Raw genomic sequence first — 19,444 nt, forward strand, 5'->3', positions numbered from 1 at the left:
CTCCGTCCCATGTAATCGGCATACCGACGTGGGCGTAATTTAGATGGCTTCAATAATTACTGTTCCTATTTCGGAGGTTGTGGTACAGACATCCTATCCATACCTGATAATACAGAATATCTGTTGCAGTAGCGTTGTACCACTGTTTCACTTTTCATAGCGCCTCCTTCGACCGCGTGCCTTCAAACCAATTCTGAACCAATCAGCTGTCACCTCCTCTCTGTGTCAATGAACCGTCTCCGAGCGGGCTTCCTATTTAAATACAATTTCCACAACATCCAATCACAGCCAACTACCGTGAAACGTCATGCAACAACATCCAATTGAGCCGAGGCTGTGGGTCTGTGGCCAATGGCGATGCCGCTTTTAGCCATTTACAAAAAAAGTGGAGATATTTGAATTCCGATTTTGTGTTTGAATTGCAGGACTGAAGCGATTCAGACAACGACATTGCACGACATGAATTAACAGTTAAACCATCGTCAGGTAAAAATGCTGGATTATTTCGATTGTTGTTGTTGATAAAATAGCTAACGATTGCCAGCGATTATGTAAAACTGGAGTGGAGTTTAGCTAGTCAGCCAACTGTACGGTTTTGTTTAGCTAACTGTAACTTTCTCCTTCGCTAGCTATGTTAGCTGTCAGTGGCTAATGTTCGCTAACGTTAGTCTGTGTGGTTGTCTGTTGATTCTTAAGTTAACGTTAGTTACCTGCCATGTTACTCAAACTTTGGCCAAAGGCATAATATTTTGTCTCCCCTGTTAAAAATCGAATACCAAGGCTTGCTACCGTTGGTGTTAATTAAACAAAGCAGGTAGCCGTTAGAGAGGTAACTCAGAGTAGCAACACTGTTTTTGCGATTAAAATGTCTGGCGTTTCTAGCAAACGTTAATTTAGATATCTACCTAGCTGCCAGCTTAGTAGTGGCAAACAACTGGCGCTGCTCTCCTGCTGGCTATAAACCTTGCTTCTGATGCCATCGCTAGCTAGCAATCCCTATCGTAACGTGTATGTGGCGTGTTGGCTAGTTGGTTAATGTTGGCTAGTGAACTCGCTAACACCTGTACAAATGAGCTATCTTGCACAGCTAGCTAAATTCTTTTGCTATTAAGCGTGCAGCTCGTCCAGTTTTAAATGTTACAGGCAGCATATTTTGGTTAACTTCATGTCGGGGTTATCCTCTGAGTACACGAGTTCACACATTAATAAATCTGTTTAATTTCTGCCGGTTTTTGCGACGTGCATAATGACTCCGCCAGTTGTACAGTTTCATGTTCAGCGGGTTGGCGGATACTGCCCGATCACTGCATTTAATGTGCACAGGTTTGCGTGTTTTACAGCCTGTGTGAGTAACACAGTAACGATGTGTGTTAGGCTGAAGCAATGAGACTTGGTTCAGTGTCGAGTTGTACCCATACACGACTGCAAAAAGCGCTGCAGTAGTTGAGTTATACAGGAATTGTATTACTCTTAGTGATCTGTGAGTGGATTCTACGCAACGTACAGAATATCTGTCTTACTGCAGCTTACCGTTTTGTTTTGTCACTACCATACTGATGACAACTGGTAAAAATGAAATAATTTTTGTGGTTCCAAAAAAAAGTGTGGACAATTCCTACGACATATTTCTGCTTGTACTTTCAAAATTAGCTATGCTGATAACAAGCGGGTTACTCGTATCGCTAATAATAATATTATTATAAAGTGCTTTTTTCGTGTTGGATGTCCTCTAGTGGCTTGTGTACCTGATTTCAGGGTAGGCTGGGATACATGTGAGGTGAGGACTACAGAAGTGATCCAACATGAGCTGGGCCTTAGAGGAGTGGAAGGATGGGCTTCCTGGAAAAGCCCTCCAGAAGATCCAGGAGATCGAGAGCCAGCTCGACAAGCTGAAGAAGGAGAGGCAACAGAAGCAGTTTCAGCTCGACTCCCTGGAAGCTGCTCTCCAGAAACAGAAGCAGAAGGTAGAAGCTGGCTCCGTTTCAGACATCCTATAATGAGAAGCCAGAGGGATTGACTTGGTCTGACATAATAAAACATACATGGGTTTTATAGCGAACTTTGAGTTACTCATTTAAGCAAGTGCTACTTTAAAGTTCTCACACGAGTTAGGTGGGAGAATGTAACACATTCTTAAAGTGACTGCTGAAGTTAAGGACACTGATTTTGTTGTATTGACTACCGGGCCAAATTTGGTGTTACATAATATTGCTCATGGTTTTTCTCTGAAATGGTTTGTGGTTTTGGTTTGTTCTAGAGAGATTTGTGTCTTCCTTTCGATCAGGTGGACCAGGAGAAAAAGGATGCAGAGGCTCTTAAGAGGGAGAACCAGTCCCTGGTGGAGTCCTGCGATGGCCTGGAGAAAACCAGACAGAAGGTGACCCATGAGCTGCAGGTGAAGGAGCAGCAGGTGAACTACCTGGAGGGACAGCTTAACTCCAGCAAGAAGCAGATTGAGAGGCTGGAACAAGAGATCAAGAGGTGAGCTCCTCTTACTAGGACCGGGACAACGTGCTATCTTTATAACTTTTGTGATTGATAAAATGTGCTTATTAATATTTTAATTTATGTTTTTTTTTTTTTTTCATAGCTGTGTGTGTGCAGCTGAATTGCAGGTTTCATTGATCCATGATTCTGCAACTGTGACTTTCTTACAGGCCAGGCCAGATCAAGCATAATTTTAACAATGTTCAAGCGAGCATGTGAGCACCCTGCAAGTGCTAAATGCTTCTGCTAGGTGGAATACTTGGTTAGTGTGAAATATGGAGGATATTATTTGTGTATGACATGTTGCATTGCTGATGGAGCCCTGGTACTGGGGAATCCTGCCCCCTGGTTTGAATGCAGTCAAAAAAGCCTCAAATCCCATCTCATTTTTCACACGTGTGATCGATTTCCATTCATTTTGGATATGACTTTAATAGAATTCATCAAGATGCATAAGTCTGTCACTGCGATTGTTTGACAGTGGAGGAGAAAAGTATTGTTCACAAGGATCTGTGAATGTTATAGTGAATATTAAAAAGAAAAAGTTAAAAGGAAATGAATTGGTCAACAAATTGAGTTAGAGTTTTAGTTGAAATGCATGCTCTTTATCTACAGGTACAAGAATGAGCTGGATAGGACCCAGAGCTCGCATGTGTTAGACTCACAGCCCTACAGCACTCCACAGAAGACTTTTGCAACACCCATCACTCCAAACTACAGGCAGCATGGTACTGAAGCACTCTACCTTCCCCACTTTATGAAAAATCAATTTAACATTCCTTTTTACAGATAAAACACTGAAATATGATTCTGTTTCCCAGATTCAAAATTTGAGGACCTTCAAGAAAAGTACAACAAAGAAGTAGAAGAGAGGAAAAAGGTGGAAGCAGAGCTGAAACTTATGCAAGTCAAAGTGAGTTTTTCAGACTCACATGAGTATACCAGCATTAAATTTATTTAAATTCCTAGTTCATTTTAATGTTTAGCTCTCTTAAGTGTAGGGGACAGAGACTTTTAAGATCTTTAACTGTCCCGTTTTTCCTCTCCAGCTTTTAAACCAATCATCAGTGAGCCACAAGAACATTGCACGGCAGCAGGCACAGTCCTCCATTTTCCCGTGGCAACAGGACCAGACACCGAGCCGTCAATCGCACAACTTCATGGAGACTCCGCTGAAGAGGCGGACCGGGAATTCCAGCTACCTGTGGGAACCAGCGGAGACGCCTGTCAAACAGACCCCCAGAGACACAGTGGCCTCGCTGAGCGACTCGGCCAGCGCTCAGACTATTGAGCAGCTGAGGACGGCGAATCAAGGTTTGTTGGCTACAGATGGCATTTTATCTCTATGAGACTGACTTTACTTGTTAGTGTGCTGTCTCTCACAACCCATGCTAAAATGCTTTAACATGGAGGCTAATATGATGACAGTTCTATGGGCCAGCTGCAGCACGGTGTGAAGGTCATAGCTCTGGATGTGCGTAGTTTCTCTGTAGGGGACAGTGGCAGTGTGCCCAGACAGGTTCCTCCTACAGTTTTTGTTTGTTACAGATCTGAAAGCCAAGCTGTCTGAGCTCAATCTTAGACTCCAGGCCCAGGAGAAGGAGGTGAAGAACCAAATGAACAAGTTTCAAGAACTTCAGAACCAGCTGGATAAAGCCAGAAAAGACCTTGGCGAGAAAGATAAAGCCCTGAGCAAGTCCAGAGATGAGCTTACCAAGGTGTCGGGACAGTATGAGCAAGCAGTTAGCAAGGTAATGGGGACAAAAAGCCCACTGATGCACCTTATTTTCACCCTCGCTGAGTATTTTCAGTGACTTGATTATTGTTTTGGGTAACACTACTGTAGTGTGCTACAGTTGACTGACTTGAACCACAAAACCTGGCAGTAGAAATTAATCCAATCTTACCACTTTTCAGATAGGCCTCAATGTTACATAAGCAAGTCATATGCAAGTTTCAGAGTTAAGGTCTGATTGATTATTGATTTGATATGGCAGTCTCGGGCACCCTATATGATGCCGTGTTTAACATTGTTTCTCAGTGTTCGTCAGTGGAGCAGAAACTGAAGCAGGTGACAGAGGAGATGAACTGCCAGAGACACAATGCCGAGAGTTCCCGTCGGGCACTGGAGCAGAAGATCAAGGACCAGGAGAGGGAGAGCCAAAAGGTGCTGTCTGATGATGGCATGATTATTTTTATGTACATTGTAACTGTGGAATGTTAACTATATGGTAATTGTTTTGAGGCTATTTCTGTATTTGGTATTATTTGCTGAATATTGGATTAATCTGCATTCTCTTTTCGTAGGAGCTTGCACATCTGCAGAATGCCCACCGCACTCTGGACCAGCAGTTTAACCAGACGAAAACAAAGATGAGCCAGGAGCTCCAGCAGGCTAAAAAGGACCAAAATGTCCTGCAGTCTGACATGGAAAAGGTAATCGTGTGTAATGAGTGTGAGGGTCTGTAACGAGGGTGACATGGTGAAGTGGCTTCTTTGTGCTGTGCTGGCCTCAGGGCTTTATTCTGCAGGTGATAATCACATTTGCTTTATTCTGCAGGTGATGGCACAGAAGAGTCGTCTGGAAAAGGATTTAGAAGAGCTGAAACAGAAGCTGTGCAGAGTGGAGCAAGCCCTGCAGGCCAGCCAGGCTAAAGAGACGGATCTGAAGAAGAAATTTGAGGTAGGTGAGCCTTTGATTGGATTTCCTCAGGAGAAACAAATTAATCTTTCAATTCCTAAATCTTTCTTAGCAGTTTTTCTCTTCCTGTATTTTGAGGAGATGGCCTCACTGACTAATAAGTTGCCTCAGAGGCTGGCATTTCTTGTTTTACTTGTGTTTAAATTTACAACGCTGTTTTACTCGTCCTTCACATTATTTTGATTTACATTGTGATCGACATCATGTTTTATAGAATTTGTGAAGCTCATGTGAGACATCTGTAGTTGCAGATAGTGTAACTGACTATGTTTGACCTCTTATAGGAGGTGCAGAGAGAGAAGAATGGTCTCAGCTGTCAGGTGGAGCAAGGCTCAAAGAGATCATCTCAAGTGGAGGAAGAGCTGAAAACCACTAAGCAAAACCTGAAGCAGAGCCATAGTGCGGTGGAGGATCTCAAAGGTACGTGATTCTGAACGGCAGGTGAAGCCTTTTGAACAGCATTTAGTTTTTGTTTTCATTGGTTACTGGACAGGAACTCTACAGTGATGTTCGGACAAGGGGAAACTAAATGAGTAAAAAACATGGGTCTTGCAAATGCATATATAATGTAAAAATTATACATGTGCAAAGTTAATTATGTAGATCCATTTTGAAACTGTAGAGCATTGGCAGCATTACCTGTTCAGATCAGTGGGTGTGATGTGGACAAAGTGATCATAGAGTTTTACTTCTCTGAATCTTTGTTGCCAAACATTTTTCTGTAATTCTCTCATGAAAAAGAGAGGTTGCTGATGCCCGGAGTAGCATTTCAAAATAGTGTTTCATCATTTGTTGTGCATTGACTGCTGAGTCAAAATTGGTTTTAGATATTTAAGATATTTACCTTATAAATATGATTTTTTATGTCCACTTTGCCATGGATGTTGTTAGTGTTTAATGTAGCCTAAATCTACTATGAATGTGTCAGTTTTAAAAATGCATACTTTTGGCTATTACATAAGGTTAAACTCAAACCTATAATATATTTTTTTTGAAAATGCTGTGCTTCCTCACAAAATGCAGTAACCCCTTTAAGGTCTTGTACTAACCATGTCTGTTTATTGACAAATATGAATTACTTTTCTCATTCAGTAGAAATGTATGCACATGATACCTGTTTGGGCTGAAATTTTAAATTGAACAAATAATTTACCTTTTCATTTAGTCTACAAAAGTCACATGTTACAAATGGTCTAAATTTGTCTTACATTGCAGAATGGGCAATGTTTAGAATGTACACTTGTTTTTTGTTTTGGTATACATCCATTTATCTAATGGGTATACACTCATTCGGCTGAATGGCCTTTTTGTACCCCGTGGGGTACCTGAGGAAAGTTTATTTTCATCATTATTTTTGTTGTGCTGATTTTATTTACGCATTTCATAATTTTTGCTAAAGCATGCTCTCTTTCTGCATCTTTCTCACGCAGCTAAAAGTCAGGCTCAAAGTGAAGAACTGAAAGGACTTCAGGTCAAAATGGAAAGCCTCAACAGGTCTTTTGCCCAGGATTTGGAAAACCTGAAGAAAACTCTGGCTGAACAGGAAGCAAAGAAGGAAACGTATGAAAAGGAAATTCAGAAACGGAGCAGAGAAATGGAGCAAATGGCAAACAAGCACACTGCTCTGGAGAAAGAGCACCACGACCTGCAGCTAACTCTGAATTCAAAACAGAATGAATGTGATGAATTAAAGAAGGAGCACGAGACTCTCCTGAGCTGGAAAAATGAGAAGGAAAATCTCATCAACAATATAGACACTGAACGCGAAACTATGCTGAGCAAAATTAGCGAACTGGAAAAGAGCATAGATTCACTTAATCATATCCACAGTGATCTCAATCAAAAGCTGCAGAATCTGGAGAATGAGAAGGGATGTTTGACTGCCCAGATAGATTCCCTGAAAGGTGAAATTCTCAACAAATGCATGGAACTGGAGGAAAAGGGTAGAGTATATGAAGAGCTTCAGAAACATTCAATGGAGGCTGACCAGAAGCACAGTAAAGATCTGGAGAATACAGCGGTGCAGATCACTCTTCTCCAGGGGCAGGTGACGGAGTTGGAGGGTAAATTGAAACAGCAGACTGTCGAGATGGAGATAATGGAGAAATCTCACAATGAACTCTTATCAAGTTATGAGAGCACATGTGACCTCCTCAAGTCTAAAGATTCAGTGATGGAGCTGAAAGAGAATGAGATCTCACACTTGAAGGACAGCTTGGCTCGGACTGTGGTTCAACAAGAGCAGCAAACAGAGGAATTTGCAGAAGAAAAGGACAGCTTAATCAAGAAATATGAGGAAAGCCTCTTAAAGTTAAATGAAGAGGCTGAGCAGGCAAAGCTGAACTTTGAGAAGAGCCAGCAGGATGTGGCCATCCTGCAGGATCAGATCTCTGCCCTGGAATCTGCTCTGAAAGTCCAAAAAAGCCTAAGTGCAGAGTGGCAATGCAAGTACGACGACCTGTCCAAAGTCAAAGATAATCTCCAGGATAAGATGTTGGAGGCAGAAAAAAGTCATGAAAAAATTCTTCAAGAAATGAATGTCCTTGCTGAGCAAGCTAAACATGTTGCTTCTCTCGAAGAACAATGTAGGAGTTACGCAACAGCAGCAGAGGAGAGCAAAAGTGCTTTACAAAACACTACAGAAGCGCTGAACCAGAAAGTCCATGAGCTAGAGATCCTAGAAACAAATACACAGGAACTCAGAGGTCAAATAAAGGAGTCTGAGACCAAGGCCTCTGAACTGGAAAAGGAAAATGCAGCGCTGAAGGAGAAACTGCTGGAGCTGGAAAAGGAATCTGAGGAGCTGAACACAAAGAATCAAAGTCTCCAGGAAACCCATAAACTGTTGTGTGAGGAGAAAGATGCCTTAACAAAGGAGAACTCTGTGCTGTCGAGTGTTGTTGCAGAGAAAGAGGCCGCAGTGCAGATGTCTCTGACCTTGAAAAAAGAGCATGAGGTAACAAGTCAGTTGTGTGCCGAGCTTAAGAGCTCATTGGAGGATCTCCGGGGCAAGTACGCTTCTGCTGTGGAACTGAACCGTGAATTAGAGAATAGTTTGAATGATAAAGCAAGTAAACTGTCTTCCCAAGAAAAGGAAATTAAGGAACTTGCAGAGAAACTTAGAACTGAGTCAGAAATGCGTGTTTCAGAAATGAGAGATTATGGTGAGAAACAAAACTGCTTGAAAGAAAAGTGTGAGGCGATGAGGGCTCAGCTGGAGAGCAGAAGCACTGAAGCTAAAGAGACAGAAGGGAAGCTGGAGAAGGCAGAAGCTGAAATATCCCAGTTAAGAGAGGATGTTGCGACTGGTAATGAGAAACTCACTGAAGTGAATGATTCCTACAAAATAATCTGCCATAAAAAGGAATATTGGAAGCAAACTGCTTCTTCATATCAGAAAGAAATGGAGACTTTAAAATCTGCCCTGAAAGCCTCCGAGAGCCACATGGAAGAAAATAAATGTGTGATCCAATCACTGGAAGAGAAGCTGCACACGGCTGAATTGGAGCGGGTCAGAGCCTCTGATGCACTAAAAGAGAATGGCCTTAAAATGAACAAAATTGAGGTCCAGATGGAAATGCTTCAAATGGATCTGGAAGATAATGAAGCTGCCATGAATTCTTACCAGACTCAGATTGATGAACTTCAAGGCTCAATCAGCACGCTGGAAAGGAAACTAGAGAATAGTGAGCTGCAGTATTCCAACTTACAAGACGAATTGTGTTCTGTGAGGGAAGAAGTTAGTCTGAAAGACAATGAGATTTCCCAAATGCGTGCATGCATGGAGGAAACTCAGAATCACGGACAAACCGTTTCTTCACTGGCTGTTGAAATGGAGTTGCTTCAGGAGGCAAAGGGAAAACTCCAAGTGGCCTTGGAGGAGGAGGTTCATAAATATACTGACCTGGAGAAAATGTACCATCAACTGATAGAAGAGAAAGCAGATCTAGACAGCAAAATTGAGGTTTTGCAAAAATGCAGTCAAAATATAAAAGAGGAGAGAGATGCATTAAAGCAGGAGAATGATGGCCTTCAGCAGATATTACAAAGTCTAAGAGAAGAGTATGAGTCTCTCAGGTCTACATTTGAGAAGACTACAGAGCAGAATGATAAAGTTCACTTGAAAAACAAAGAGTTTGAAAAAGAGCAAATAGACCTTCATCAGAAACTTGTTTCTCTACAGAGTGAACATGACACCTTCAGGGAGAAGTACACTGCTTTACTCTCTCAGGTTTCAGAGCAGCAGTCTCTCATCGAGCAGATGCAGCTGGAAGGGGAGAAAGGCACACCCCTAAGAGCCGAATCTGGAGAGGACTATCGGCGAAGTCCGTTTGTGAACATCAGTTTAACCAGTGAGCCGGATTCTGGTGAGCTTAAAGTTACGTGTGCTGATGTCAGTTTGGACTTGCTGCATAGCAGTGGCGTTTCTGAGGACTCGGCTGCAGACTCGCATTCTGGGCCTTGCAAAAGTGCTGATTCTGACTCAATGTTTTCATTAGTTGCAGAGGAGTCTGTTCCACAGGATGAGACCAGCGATGTTCAGGCATCTCGTGGCAACGAAGCCCTGCAGATGAAGCAGGAACAATTAGATTCCAGCAATGATTCCCTGACTGGCGGTCATGTTGATGGCCTCTTGGAAGAGGAGCTTCAGCAGAAGTCTGCAGAGCTGGAAGAGCTTTCTCATGCATTTGAGGAGGCAGTCAGGACTCTGGAGGACCAGATGGAGACTCAGAGACAGGTCTCTAAAACAGAGATCGCAGAGTTGAACAGTTTGTTACACAATTCCCAGAAGAATCTGGAGCAGCTCCAACAGCAGCATGCTTCTGAGGTGAGCAGCTGGCAGCAAAAACTGGAAAGCCAGCGCCTGGAGATGGAAGCCAACCTGGTGGAGGAGAAGCAGCACTCTGTGGCGTTATCCTCTGAGCTGGAGGCTGCAAGACTGCAGATGCAGCATCTCCATGTTGGATCGCAGTCTCTTCATGCTGACCGTGAAGAACTGTTGCAGGTAAGGTATAATAAAGGAGAATATGAATTTGAATCTGAAAAAATGTGTGTAATGGCTAAATATGCCTCCAATGCTAAAGCTTTTGTTTCTGTTTGATCTGCAGCATCATGCTGAAATGGAAGACTCTGCCACTTCCCAAAAAGCAGAAGATGAACCGAAGAGTGAGGAGCTGGAAGGGGTTGCAGGGCTGGAGTCATCTCTTCTCAGGGATGATTTAAAAGATGGCAAAGCCACCGTGGAACTGCAAGAAGACCTAGAAAAAAATACAGCAGCTATCCAAACATTGCAAGAGGAGCTTCAGACTCTGCACTCTCAGTTAGAGCTTGCCACAGCTGAGCTTACTTTAAAGAAAGACTTGGTTACTGAGATGGAGAATAAGGTGCACAAAATGGAAGAGGATACATTGGATTCTGTTCAAAAATTAAACTCTGCCATTCAGGAGAAACAGCAGCTGTCTGTCCACATTGAAGAACTGGAGGAAGAAGTCAGTTCTTTGAAACTGCAACTGCAGACATCTAAGTGTCAGCTGTCAGATGTAATGGAGATGCTGGAGACCTTGGAGATTGCCAAGGGCGGCTGGGATGAGAAGTTCCTGCAGCTGGAGAGTGAGCTGAAAAGGGTGAGATCTGAGAAGGCTAATCTCGAGAAACACATACTGTCAATGGAGGTGGACATAGAGGAGATGCAGGAACAGAAGCACAAACTGGAGGTGGAGATTGATGCGAGTAGGAAAGTCAACAGTAACCTGGAACAGAATTTAAATGTGGCGACAAGTGAAGGGCAGCAGCTGAAACAGGAGCTGCTCTTGTGTACGGAGGAGAGAGACAGTGCTGATCAGTCCCTGCTGGAGTGGAAGGCGAAAGCCGAACAGCTGGAAAAAAGCAGCAGTGAAACAAGAGAACTCATTAAGATCCTTGAGGAAGACATTAGAAAACAAAAACGACAGAGAGAAATGGCCTGCAGCAGCCTCGAGAGCATGCAGAGGGAGAAAGAGCAGGTTTTACAAACGCTTCAGACCTTGGAGAGCACCGTTGCTTCATTGAATGGGGAGAAGGAAGACTTACTGAAGGAGCTGTACAAGATTAAAGAGGAACAAAGCACAGCCTGTAGGGACTCTGAAACTATGGTGAGCAAAATCCAGACTCTGGCAGAGGAGAAGTCGAGGCTTTCCCAGTCACTGGAATCCTCCCTCATAGAAAAGGGAGAAATAGCATCCAGACTAAACTCCACCCAGGAGGAGGTCACCCAGATGAGAGCAGGCATCGAGAAACTCCGCGTTCGGATTGAAGCTGATGAGAGAAAGAAGCGCCATATGAGGGAGCTTCTCAAGGCTGCCCAGAGACGGGCAGACTCTCTCCAGGACAGTGTGGAGAAGCTGGAGAGGGAGAGAGAGATGGAGGAGCAGAGTGTGGAGGATGCGATCCTGCAGGCAGAAACCGCCAAAGCTGAGCTGGAAGATCTGGAGGCTGAAAAGATGGAGCTCACCAAAAAAATGGAACAGGTGACCACAGATAAAAACAGCCTCAAAGAGGAGAAGGAGAAACTCGAAAAGGAACTTGCTCAAAAAAGTAAACAGTGTGAGCAGCTGCAAGAGTCTACTCTCATGGTGTCTGCGAAGCTAGACAGAGCTGAGAGAGAAATGAAGGAGTTAGACATAAGTAAGGACAACACCATTAAGGAGCTTCAAACCCAAGTGAGTTTCCTGGATGGCCAGCTGCAAGCCTGTCAAACTGAACTCGACTCCACACACTTGAAAGAGCAGGACCTTGCAAATCAGTTAGCATCTCTTGAAACCGAAAGCAAGACACTAACTCACAGACTCCAGGAAGCCGAGAAACGTCTGGCCGATCTGCAGTCCACAAACCAATCCCTGCAAGAGGACTGCGAGGCCAAACGTCAGGAGCAGAGGGAGTGCCAGGGGGAGGTTGACAGACTGCAGCAGAAGGTGGCCGAGCTGCAGACTCTGAGGCAGGAGGCGGAGGAGAAGCTGGCCTCTGCGGAGACGCAGCGGGACGAGCTGCAGAGGGAGAGGATGCGGCTGCAGGCAGCCTCTGCACAGCGGGAACAGACGGCACAGGAGCAGGCTGCACAGGCAGAGGCCATGCAGCTCACCGTCGGGTCTCTACAGGGACAAGTGAAGCAACTGCAAGACGACCTGGCAGCTGAAAAACACGATAAGGCAGAGCTCACTGAAGAGGTAAGCGCAGGGAGAAAAATCAGCTTCATAGATAGTGCTGTTTGCATGTGTTCAGAGATATAAACACATTTGACTACTTTCCTGTTTTATTTAATGGTTTTATAATTTGAATGTCCTTTTTGTGAGAAGTGCCACTGTTTTCTTTAGCCTGAGTACATTTTGAAAATGCTGACATTTTATGTTGGTCCTCCCCAGATGAAAGCATTGCAGGACTGTAATATGAGGCTGCAGAGTGAAATTGAGGAAGAGCGGAGAAGGGTTGAGGAAGGCCAGCGGCAGGTAAGCGCTTTTCCTGTGACTGTATAATTTGTTGCACATGGTAAACAGTTTAAAAGCTCCTGAAGTGGTCAAAAGCTTTTTTTAATGAGTAGATTAAATGAACTTGTGTAAAAAGTGCTGTTGCTTTGGGTTCATATTCAACAGATTTATTTAAATGAAAGATCATTTTGTCACAATTAAGTGATGTCAGATAATGTGGTCTCTGTTCCCCAGCGTGAGGCAGAGATTCAGGCCATGAAGAAAGAGCTGACCGCAGCAGAAGGAGAGGCCAGCCAGCTCTCATCTGAAATCAGCACTCTGAAGTCCAGCAAAGAGGAGTTAAATTCAGCCTTACGAGAGCTGGAATGCAAACTGGAGCAAGCTGACAACACTAAGGTCAGTACCTTTTATATAAAGTTGTAAATTTAACTTATGTAGAATAAGTAGTAAATTATTAATAACTTGGGTACTTAGGATCTTGTATGACTTCTATTATTGATACAAATATTATGTTATTATATACCATTTTAATTTGTGATATTATTTGATTGCATATTTTAAAACTGTATATAGTGTTTGACTGAGTGTAATGTACTGCATCCCCAGGTGTTCTGATTGCTCCGTTGTGTGTAATGTTTTTAGACAGATGAGCTGTCCTCCAGGGTCACCCGGCTCTCCAAAGAGAGGGACTCTGCTCTCAGCAAGATGAACCTGTGGATGAAGTCCTGCAAGCAGCTGGAGAAGGAGAAGCAGGCCCTCGTGGAGGAGAACGACCAGCAGGGGGCGCTCATCGCAACCATGCGGAACAGCCGAAAACAAGGTGCTCGTAACGTGGGCCACATCCATTTTAAAATGTTATGTAAAGAGATGTGAAACACATCTGGACTGCGATTTTTGTTCCATTTTTATAAAAAGCATTTCTGTTCAAAGACTGAAGTGTTACTGACCTGCCTTCTCTTCAGCTTTGGGGAAGTCTAAATAAAATGACGTGCGTTTCCAAAAAAGTCAGAGTGCGTTACTGTTAGACTGAATCAAGGCTGGAGTGTACTCTTTTTTTTTTTTTTTTTTTTTTTTTTTTTTTTTTTCCCTCTGTCCATTGAATGTGCTTCTTTGATATTTGTAACTTTGCTATGTGCAGCATTATAATTTATGTCTGCAAATTTATTTCTTGGTGTTATTGATCTCACTTGCTCATCTGTCCTGGCTGTGAATTTCAATATTTGGCTTGTGGACTCTTAACAGGTGACAGCAGCTACAATGTGGAGGACCTGCAAGCGGAGATTATAGAGCTGAAGGAGGCCTTGGAAGACAAGACCAGGGAGGCGGACGAGAGCACGGACAAGTACTGCAGCCTCATGGTCAACCTGCACAAGCTGGAGGAGACCAACGAAACCCTGACGAACAGAATCGCCCAGCTCACCAGCCAGGCGTCAACCTCCAAAGGCAGGAAGTCCCTGACCAAGGTGTCCCAGAATGCAGCGGTGTCTGAGGGCACCACGCCTGATGAGGAAGAGAAGAAGGAGGATGGACAGTGTCAGGTGTCGGGGAAGAGGCAGTGGGCGGGGTCGTCTGAGGTGGGAGACGTGCCCACGAAGGCGCAGGAGGCCCTGTATAACCTCTCCAAGAGGATTAAAGCAGGGGTTCCATCCCAGGCCACCCAGGAGGAGAGCGAGTTCAGACCCGAGGGCTTACCAGAGCTGGTGCAGAAAGGTGAGCCCCTACCCATCGCTACTGCACTCTTTGGATGAATGAGTTCCTCCGGAAATCTTTCTTAAATGCGACTATTCAGCCTGGTCTTGAGATGTTTCCAGACTGTTTTCCAAGCGGTTCCTGCCCCCTATCCCTCACGCTTTGTGTGTCTCCCCCAGGTTTTGCGGACATTCCCATGGGAGAGGCGAGCCCCTACATTGTACGCAGAACGACGATACAGCGATGCAGTCCTCGCCTGGCTGCTCGGAGATCCCTCTCCGCTCACAACCCCAAAACGCCCGATGCCTCTGTCCATAGCCCTAAACAACCAGCAGAGGGCAGCAGACAACAAAAAGTGAGTCTACTGTCCAAATTCCATTACATGAACTCCACGCACATCAGCTTTCCTTCTCTGTTTGGAACTAAATCGCGCTTTCTGTATACCCACGGTTTTCATCGTTCAAAGTCAGCTGGAAATATTCCGTTACCATTAAAATGGATTTTACTTTAATATTACCTGAAAGAAATGATCAGGTTTTCTGTTTCATACTGAAAGAACAAGGCAGACAATGAAATGAATTTACTTGCTTTGTTTTGGGAACATGGGTCCTATGGTTACAGTCTTATAATTTTAACCACTGTGATTTTTTACATGCTCAAATGGTAAAATGAAATGAATGTCTATACAGATTGGGGAAAAAATTGTTTGTACTATGTACCGGTGTTGGAATTTATTGATTGTTTCTTATTTTAAGAGGCTTGTGTTGTGTAAGGGAAGCGTTGGATGTTGGTGTACTGCTGCTGTTCCAAGCCTTCAGTAGCTGCTTTGGCCACTAGGGGGAGAGAGCGGATCAGCTCTGATTCGCTCACTCTCATGTCCAGGCCTCTGACTGCTCAGGGGTCCAGCTGTCTGACATGCTGAAGGGCTGCTGTCTTTCTGCAGCACAAGGCTCAGTCACCTGCTGTCAGCTCAGGCCTTCCTTTGCTGTCTTACCTGTGTCACCCTCACCTGGGTCACAGTGCCCTGAGCGGCCAGTGACTGCTTTTCTTTTAGAAAGTGTCCCAAACGACTCTTGAATCTTTTTTTGGTCATTCTGAGGAGCGTGTTAACTCAAACAGGCTCGTAACAGGCTGAGGTTGCTGGCTGGTGGTAGGTCAGAGCGTGATTTTGATGGGATATTTCTGGCAGCGTGTGTTAGCTCTAATGCTGTTCTTTCTCTGCACAGGTTTCATCGGGTCTGTTCATTCAGTTTAGCCAGGATTGCTCATTAGTTTTTGATGTGATGATAGATGTAGATTTTACTTCTTTGCAACTGGCTGCTCGGTGAATAGTCAAAATTGAAACTCAAACTTGAAACAATGACAGGTGCTTACTTAAAGCAAAAATAATACTAACCTTTCCTCCATTATCCAAATGTATAAGGCAAAAGTTGTGGGTATTTGTCTCTGGAGTAATGGGTTATGCAAACTTTTCTCTTGGCATTCTGTGCTTTAACTTTTTAAAATAGGAACACATTAAACAGAGGTAACATGCACTTTTCATATGACGCTATTTTACCAAACAAAGAAGTAGTTTGAAGGTAAAAAGGAAAATGACATTTAAAAGGATAGCGTACAGCTAGTTAGACAGAAGAAGGAGGGATGCTTTTGGTCCAAATAAATGTCAAAAGAACAGAACAGTCGTGAGTTTTAGCTGAATCCAATAGGTTACTCCACCATGTAAGAATGAAAAGTGGAGCTTGAGCAAGAATCACAGACATGAATAGGTAGCATTCAATCATTGGATATTTTTGAAAAAGAGAGAAATACTTGAGAGAAAATCTGAAATGAGCTGTTGAGTAAACACTTTTTTGTCTGTGACATCACCGAAAATGGATGCTGTCAACAAAAACGATTTTCCCAAATTGCAGAAGGCCGGAAGTGGCAACCATTTACTGCTTGCAGTGTCTCCTAGTGCTGTTTTCATTAGTAAGAGAGACTGATGTCTCTCTCATACTTGTGTCGGTACATACTGTAATATCGTAAATATTAACTGTATAAATTGCAGTAGTGTATATTGGTTTTGAATGGAGAAAAATGAGAATGGGCCCAGTGGTCCTCTAGGCAGAAATGAACACAAATTTCCATGAAACTTGAGTGTTTTTCTCCACCTGTTCTTTACTTTACGATTTGTAACTTTCTGTATTCCAGGCTTTCTTCCACCTAGCAGGTAGTGCTCTCTCTGCCAGAGGTGCTCCACAACACCATTCTGTAGCAAGCCAAGGCCCAATGTTAGGGATAGCACGGGTGTATGTAGTGGTGACATAACTTTCAGGTGAAGGCAGCTTGCTCTGAAATGCATACCCCCTGAAATCACAGCTCTTGTGGTTAGTCGATATGCTGTGGAACAGTCAAGTAGCCCACACAGGAAGCTATTATGCGTGATCGTGTTTAAATGAGAATATCTGGCCAGCTGTTGGATAAATGCTGCAAACCCTTTCTCTTCCCAGAGCAGCGCAGTCAGAGAGGAGGTCAGGCTGCACCGCAAGGACTCCTGAGCAGAGAGACATGCAGGCAGGACATGAGCACAGCAGGACCGAGCAGTCAGGTCCAGTAATGCCAGGCTCCAGTGTCAGTCTGAAATATACAGTGTTTCACCCAGAGATAAGGACATGGCTTTCTCTCACCTCATTCAAGTGATACTTAATGTTCAGAAAGTTTCTAGGTACTTTTAGCTTAGATTATCTGCAGTATGAAAGCACATTTATGTTAGGGTCCTCTCTTTGCTGTCACCTGTAAAATTACCTAAAAAAAAAAATCTAATTTTTTTCAAAGTTGCCTCCAAGGCCACAATATTTCTGCCCAGTTATCAGAAACCCTGTAACACAGGCTAGCCTGCACTCACTGATATTCTTCTGTCTAGCCTTAAGCCAGTAGGACCATAAAGTCAGTCCAAAGCCAACGTATTGAGTAGAACATACTCAGTTTCTCCTATTTTCTCTTGATGGTCACCTGGACTCATTTGCTTATTTTCCATCATCTTGGTTTTAAAGGAGTGGAGATCATGGAGAAAGCACCATTGTGATCCTGCACTGTGCTGGAAAGGGGAAAGTAAACCACTTAGAGTGCCCCTTTCACACACTTGTTGACACAGACAATGGCTTAATCTCCTTGGATTTGGGAGTTTTCTGGGAAAGCACAGCCTAATGGGGGTGCTGAGATGGGGCTGGAACTTTTTTAATGAACTTGGGTGCCGCAGGAACCTGCCTCAGCCAGGGGTGCGGTGTCGGTCCGAGTCGGGCTAATCCTCCAGACGGGCCGGAGGGGTCAGGTGCGGTCAGTCGGGCGGCGCTGCTGCTGCTGCAGGTCAGAGCTGATTAGAGGTGTCAGGCGCTGAAGATGCTGAAGGCTACAGCGTGCGCACAGCCACGCCGCGGCTGCTCATGGCAGCTCAGGCTCGTAGCAAAACACACATCTCTCACAGCTGTCTGCCTGCCATTTAACACCCCTTTTTTCTCCAGGAGCCCGAATTCCCCCCGAGCACACCTGGCTGCGTTTCTGGGCCCCTCTCCTCGGTGGGAAACAGCCCTGTGCCGCGAGCGGAGGGCAGGAAGGCCCGGAGGTCCCTCAGCGGCCGGACTCCCGAGCAGCAGGACAGACGCAGACACGCTGCAACCCCTGCCAGACAGGACGACAACTGCCAGGTCCAGTAACGCCAGCCCCTCAGCCCGGCAGGCCTCAGAATGGCAGCTTGTAAATATAAGTCTTTTTTACATTTGTTTTTATACCACCTGATGTAATTTTTTTTTTTTTTTTTACATTTCATTATTGGCTTTTAGTTATGGCGCAAAAACCTCGCACATAAAGCAAGTAGCTATTTTTATTGCTCCGGTAACAGATTTCAAACTGTATGTAATACTTAGCAGTGTTCCACTACCTTGTTTACATAAATACAAGGAAGCACTCTTAACAATCTAACTTGTAAATATTTTCTTTCTCGTACTTCTGATAAAATTCTAAAACACTATTCAGTTGAATGTCTTTTTTCTTCATCCGGACAGGAAATTACTTCTATCATAAAATGCTTTTATACTTTAACCTGCCAATTTAAAGCTTCCCAATATTCTGTACTTCCACAAATTTATCTTCCATTACCATATGCCCCCTAGCAACACAGAACTCACCCTGAAGTCCTTTCCCATAAACTCACCTGTCCCAATGTAATCTTGCCACAGTTGGACACCATAACACTGCCACCAAAATTTCCTCTTGCAATCAGCATTTCCCAGCATCCTCCCTGTGTAGAGATGGGCTCCCCAGATGGGACCGTGTTTTGTGACGGAGTGTGTTGCTGGCGACAGTGGACATTTCCTGCCGTGTTTATTGAATGTACATACCCCGTGTGAATTTTTAGCCTGATGTGATAAGCAGGTGAGCAATCCAGCAGGAAACCGTCTGCTCCTCGGCTTTCCCAGCTGGCAGCCACACCTCAAAGATGACTGAAGTAATGACATTTTAGCAATATAGTAAGTCTTGTGACCCAAACAATATTTTACTGCACTGGCTTTAGGAAAGTGTATGGTCTAAATGTGTAGAGCTGAATAAATAATTGGACTAATCAATTCAGAGTAGTTAGTTTGGACAAAAAAAAAAAAACCTCAGACAAACAAGGTTCCTAGTTTTGAGTGTAGAGCTGGCATAGAGGTTACACTGCCAGTATAGGTACACCTCTAGTGTAGGGGGTTTTCAGTGTCTCATAATACTAGACTAGCTGTAGTTAAGTTAAGCGTGTCACTACTCCCTGGCAATTACAGAAATATAACGAATGAGAGTGCCTGGTCAGGTATTTGTCTCAAAAAATCGGCCCCAGCTTCTGTAACGGTGCACAACAGAGGAAGATCCATGTCACTGCTGCATGTGAAATTAATTTACTCCCACAACCATTCCTGGAAACCCAATAATACAGGTATATAGTGCTCTGAGAGTGTTGTTCAGAATATTGAATTCAGGCAGCAAACCTGTACAGTGACTATCCAATTAGGGTGACATGCCAGTAGTAGAGCAGGACAGCATGGTGAGTATGTATCATAGCTGTGATCAGCGGGAAGCAGCAGTCTGCTCTGTGGTG

The 19,444-nt window shown here is 44.0% G+C and overlaps 1 protein-coding gene across 1 annotated transcript; it reads left to right on the forward strand.

Moving 5' to 3' along the window:
• Positions 1 to 435: 435 nt before the first annotated feature.
• cenpf (centromere protein F) lies at positions 436 to 18,059 on the forward strand. The gene is made up of 21 exons (XM_036542138.1): positions 436 to 486; positions 1,756 to 1,964; positions 2,285 to 2,481; positions 3,103 to 3,215; positions 3,309 to 3,431; positions 3,556 to 3,801; positions 4,036 to 4,238; positions 4,529 to 4,654; positions 4,795 to 4,923; positions 5,048 to 5,170; positions 5,473 to 5,608; positions 6,619 to 7,688; positions 8,586 to 9,168; positions 9,688 to 10,193; positions 10,297 to 12,390; positions 12,586 to 12,669; positions 12,883 to 13,044; positions 13,291 to 13,468; positions 13,891 to 14,358; positions 14,517 to 14,692; positions 17,838 to 18,059. Exons 2-21 carry the CDS (start codon positions 1,803 to 1,805, stop codon positions 18,027 to 18,029), a joined length of 7,071 nt encoding a protein of 2,356 aa, XP_036398031.1. The 5' UTR covers positions 436 to 486; positions 1,756 to 1,802; the 3' UTR covers positions 18,030 to 18,059.
• Positions 18,060 to 19,444: the final 1,385 nt, after the last annotated feature.

Source organism: Megalops cyprinoides, chromosome 12 (assembly GCF_013368585.1).
Source record: "Megalops cyprinoides isolate fMegCyp1 chromosome 12, fMegCyp1.pri, whole genome shotgun sequence".
NCBI lineage: Eukaryota > Metazoa > Chordata > Actinopteri > Elopiformes > Megalopidae > Megalops > Megalops cyprinoides.

What these genes read in the sequence shown, in the direction of transcription:
- cenpf (XM_036542138.1), top strand. Translation starts at nt 1,803, where the DNA reads ATGAGCTGGGCCTTAGAGGAGTGGAAGGATGGGCTTCCTGGAAAAGCC. An exon ending in TTGAGGAAGGCCAGCGGCAG is followed by an intron (nt 12,670 to 12,882) that starts GTAAGCGCTTTT and finishes TCTGTTCCCCAG; the next exon opens with CGTGAGGCAGAGATTCAGGC. An exon ending in AGCAAGCTGACAACACTAAG is followed by an intron (nt 13,045 to 13,290) that starts GTCAGTACCTTT and finishes TAATGTTTTTAG; the next exon opens with ACAGATGAGCTGTCCTCCAG.